Raw genomic sequence first — 4293 nt, 5'->3', positions numbered from 1 at the left:
GTTAATTGTTCAATTGTCTTTTTAGTTTGAATTCGATTATACATATGGTAATCAATGCACTGTTTTAATTCCAATTTGTCAATATTAAACTACAAATTAAATAAGGAAAAAAATTGAAATGATATGAAAATGAATAAACGATGGCATATACATACCTATCTGTGTATAATATGAGAAAATGAGTTCATGTATTAAATCTTATGCAACATAAATTAAAATTCAGCCCAAAAAGAGTAAAACGTGCTATTATATGAAGACGAAATTGTGGAGAAACCCCAAAACGTATAATTTTGTGTAATATTAAATTAGTGTTTTTTGATTATTTTTCCGCGATTCGAATTCCTGTCAAGGTTTAACAAGATTTGAAATTGGAGAACAGAATATGCAATAGTACGAAAATCCAATCTCTATCTCTATCTGTTTCATTCGAATGACACTATTACATCGCTCTTAAGCTTGAGACCATAATTGTAGGTCTACCTAAACATTTCCTCATCACGTACATATAGGCCTACCCAACATTCCCTGAACATAGTTAAATAAAATCTAAAAAAAAATACAGTTTAAATATGTTTTTATATTTCAAATTAGTTGGTAGTCACATTTAACAAAAACGAATACATTGCATCAGGAATTATTATCCCCTTTCCTTCTCTGCTTCATAGGCGGTTCACTCATTGTAGTGCACAAGGCGAAAACATTTGACAGATTTAAGAATTTTGCGCAAAATTTTTATAGCCCTCTCACACTGCATTCTCTTCTATGAAATTTTGAAGGATCAGCAAATTATTTGTAACATTTCAGAAAACGTTTGAACGTCCACAAACGTTTGATTACCACTTTTTTAAGCAACATTTCTCCTTATGCTGACAAATATTTTGAAGATTTCGTTATTGTGCAAATTTTTGCCAGATTGAGGGTCCTTTAAAAATGAATAAGAAGTGAAATAGAAAAACAGTATTATCAACATTCTCGAGCAAGTTTGAAATGCAACAGTTGTTTGTTGTAAATTACCTCCTAGGGATAAATATCGAAGAATCGATACCAAACTTGTAACAAGTACCTGAGAAGGAGCCTAGTTTTGGGCTTCCAATTGTATTAATATTTTAATTTTTTTTTTATGTAACATATATTATTAGTTTTGACATGTGTGAAAAATATAGTTTTGGTGTTCACCCTATAACATGTCACTCTTGGAACAAGGATAGAGCCCGTAAGTACTTAATAACCCTTTATTTATATCAGTTCAAGTTAGTGCTGTCTTGAATTCTGATTAAGATAAGAAAGTCTTTATTAAGAGTTATTATTTTCAATACAATTCATATTTTATTATTATCCCAATTCACAACTCATATTTGCCAGAATGTTAATTTGATTGTATTCTGATAAGGTGTTCAACTTGATTTTTCAGAATTAATTATTTCATTTGGTCAATTCAAGGCAATTTCATGGCACTTTTGATGTAGTATTTGATATTTTACAATTTAATATATCTCATTTGAGAAATTGCTAAGGAGTTTTTTAAAAATAAATCTCAAAAACATCCTACTTCTGTATGCATGTATCCATGACTCACACTGACTCATTTATCTGTATTCTATTTAATTATGATTTTAATTTTGATGCTACTGAAGTTAAAAAAAAATATTATACTAACTGTTCACATCAATAGATCAATACCTAACATTTTTCAAATTATATGGGATTTACTTCCTGAAGTGTTTGCCTCTAATATTTTTACACTTGGAACTCTTCAATTTGCCTATATTTGAAAATTATTATTCAAGGAAAAATTAAATTTAGAAATTCTCTAAAATATGTTTATGAACCCATCTTTTATGTTTATTGGTGTTGTTCAAATTTTATCTATTTTCATGTTATTTGGTTTTACTTTCTGTTTTATTAATCTTTTAAATTTATTTTCTAGGAATCGCTCTGAGCCCTAATAACCATGAAGTTCACGTATACAATAGAAGTAGCGGTGAATGGCAACTTACTGATGTACTTGATCAACATGATCTAAGGGTCACAGGCATAGACTGGGCCCCTAAAACAAATAGGATTGTAACTTGTGCAGCAGTTAGTATCAGTGTCATTTACAAATGTATCAACATATATAAGTTTAAATAGCTAGACTGACATTAAGGAACATTTTGACCGGAATACTATCATTTTAGATCTAAAAATATTCCGAAGCTATTTATTCATCTAAAATAAAAAAAAAAATTAAACAAGAATCTATTGTGAGTTCTTTATTATCATAACTTTTAGAAGTATAACACATTTTGTTCTTAAATGGTAGGAATCGTTGACAATAAGAAATTAATGTTATTTAAAATTGATTTTAAATGTGTAAATTTGTTTACCTAAGTACAAGATAGGTGGCATTGATAAGATAATAAAACCTACACCATTGGCTCTTATCTTATGGAACTTGTTAAAGAATATAAAAAGATACCCCTTCACCACTTTAGTTATTACTTTCACTTTCAACACTTAGTTTTAATCACAACTATTTTAATTTATGATGGGATAGATGTTTGTGGATATTTACCTATTTATATTTGCATCATCAACTGTTCAACTTGGAACAAATTATTATAAATCAGATTATTTATTATTTCTGCTAATCCTTAAGCCCCATGTCTGTATTTTACCTATTAATATTTTCCAAACCTGATGTTGATTGATCCGTAATACATATTTTGTTGATACATTTTTGGGATTTAAATGATTATCAAACTAATAGTCAAATACTTATTTTATAAGTTTTTGCCTATTACTAAGAAAGAAATAATAATACACTTATTATTTCTTTCTTTTTTTTTCCACATCATATTGACATTTAATTTTAACATTATTTTTGTTTGGAACTAGTTGTTTTCCGTGGTTTCTCTAGATTCAAATTTTGTAAATACATACCTCTTTTATGCTCATGCTGACCGAAGAACTGAGTGGGTCTTGACTCATTAACATCTAACCTTTATATGAAAAACAAAAGGACAAAAAAAAAAAATGAAAGAAATCATGGTATAACACCTTGATATTTATTTACTTTTTCCTTGTTTGCTTTGGGTAATAACATGGGAAACTGATTGGACCAACTTTAGCTGTACAAACATAATTAGATTCAATGACAATACAGGTAGTTAAAATTTGTTTATTATTATTATTCTTTTTTAATGTTATCAATCTCCTAAAATACAAAATAAATTAAGGTTATATATATATATATATATATATAACCTAATAATCAAGTAGATTTGACTAAAATTTGTTGTTTAATACATGTTTTCTAAAGTTGATCTAATAATGTTTGTATTGTGAACTTGCTACCACCAACTACCACGGTTATTAACTGTACTGACTTAGAGCTGGACAGCCTTGACCATTGTAAGAATCTTTAGGAAGAAGTAATAGTGCACTGAATAGTTTTATATTTCAGTTGACATTTCTTCTGCTAAAATGGCTCACTTAGTGTAAGATCCAGGGTTTTATCTATATAATGGCCAGGGTAATTAAGTTTATGTGTATCAGTGTTACAACTTATTTCTTTAACAACTTATTCTTATAAAAGAAAACATGAATTATTGGTGTTCTATATGAATTACATTCTTAAGTTTAATAAAAATATATCATCAGCTAGATTTGTAATTATTCATGCTATTACTTTACAATTGGTTAATTTTTTTTTTTTTTTAGGATCGTAATGCCTATGTCTGGTCACCTTGTGAAGATGGAAAATGGAAACCAACTATTGTATTTTTACGATTAAATCGAGCAGCTACTTGTGTTAAATGGTCTCCTGAAGGTAAGTTGGTAAAGGATATCATACCATATCGATAAATAATTTAGAATCATCTTTCCTTCATACTGTTGATGGATATTTGGCACTTTTTCTCTTATACCCGCACTTCAGATTGTGAGGGTATCCTCTATCTCATCATCTTTCCCATTTCTTAACCCACAAGGGGTTTCTAAGTTTATGTTTATTTTATCTGGTTTGGCTATTATGTTGGGTTTCATTTGATAAAACTGATGTCAAATGAGAAAATAGATGATGTGGTTGGATTTGATTGAAATGGTTAGGTGATCAAATGGAAACAAAGGACTGGTAACGATATTTAGTTCTCTCTTATGAGCCAATTCAATTGGCATAATTGATAAATACCTGAGATATTCAAACAATATTTTATTAAAACCTCTTATACCACAAATTTATTTGCTAAACATATTTTGTTTCCTATTTATATTATAAATGAACCTTTTTGGTTTTTATATATATATAATGGC

The 4293-nt window shown here is 28.4% G+C and overlaps 1 protein-coding gene across 1 annotated transcript in view; it reads left to right on the top strand.

Annotated features, from left to right (window-relative positions):
- Window positions 1–432: 432 nt before the first annotated feature.
- Window positions 433–4293, top strand: part of Arpc1 (Actin-related protein 2/3 complex, subunit 1A) — a gene marked incomplete at its 5' end in the record, with an annotated part of 12200 nt that continues 8339 nt past the window's right edge. The window contains 3 exon segments of the mRNA XM_014437181.3: window positions 433–1213; window positions 1928–2079; window positions 3703–3811. Of these exon segments, the coding sequence (XP_014292667.1) occupies window positions 1147–1213; window positions 1928–2079; window positions 3703–3811 (328 nt within the window).

Source organism: Halyomorpha halys, unplaced genomic scaffold, assembly GCF_000696795.3.
Source record: "Halyomorpha halys isolate HHAL.00 unplaced genomic scaffold, Hhal_1.1 Scaffold2328.1, whole genome shotgun sequence".
In the NCBI taxonomy this organism is placed as follows: domain Eukaryota; kingdom Metazoa; phylum Arthropoda; class Insecta; order Hemiptera; family Pentatomidae; genus Halyomorpha; species Halyomorpha halys.
Note: the sequence above shows the minus strand (reverse complement) of the source record. Positions and strands in the feature narration are given on the sequence as shown.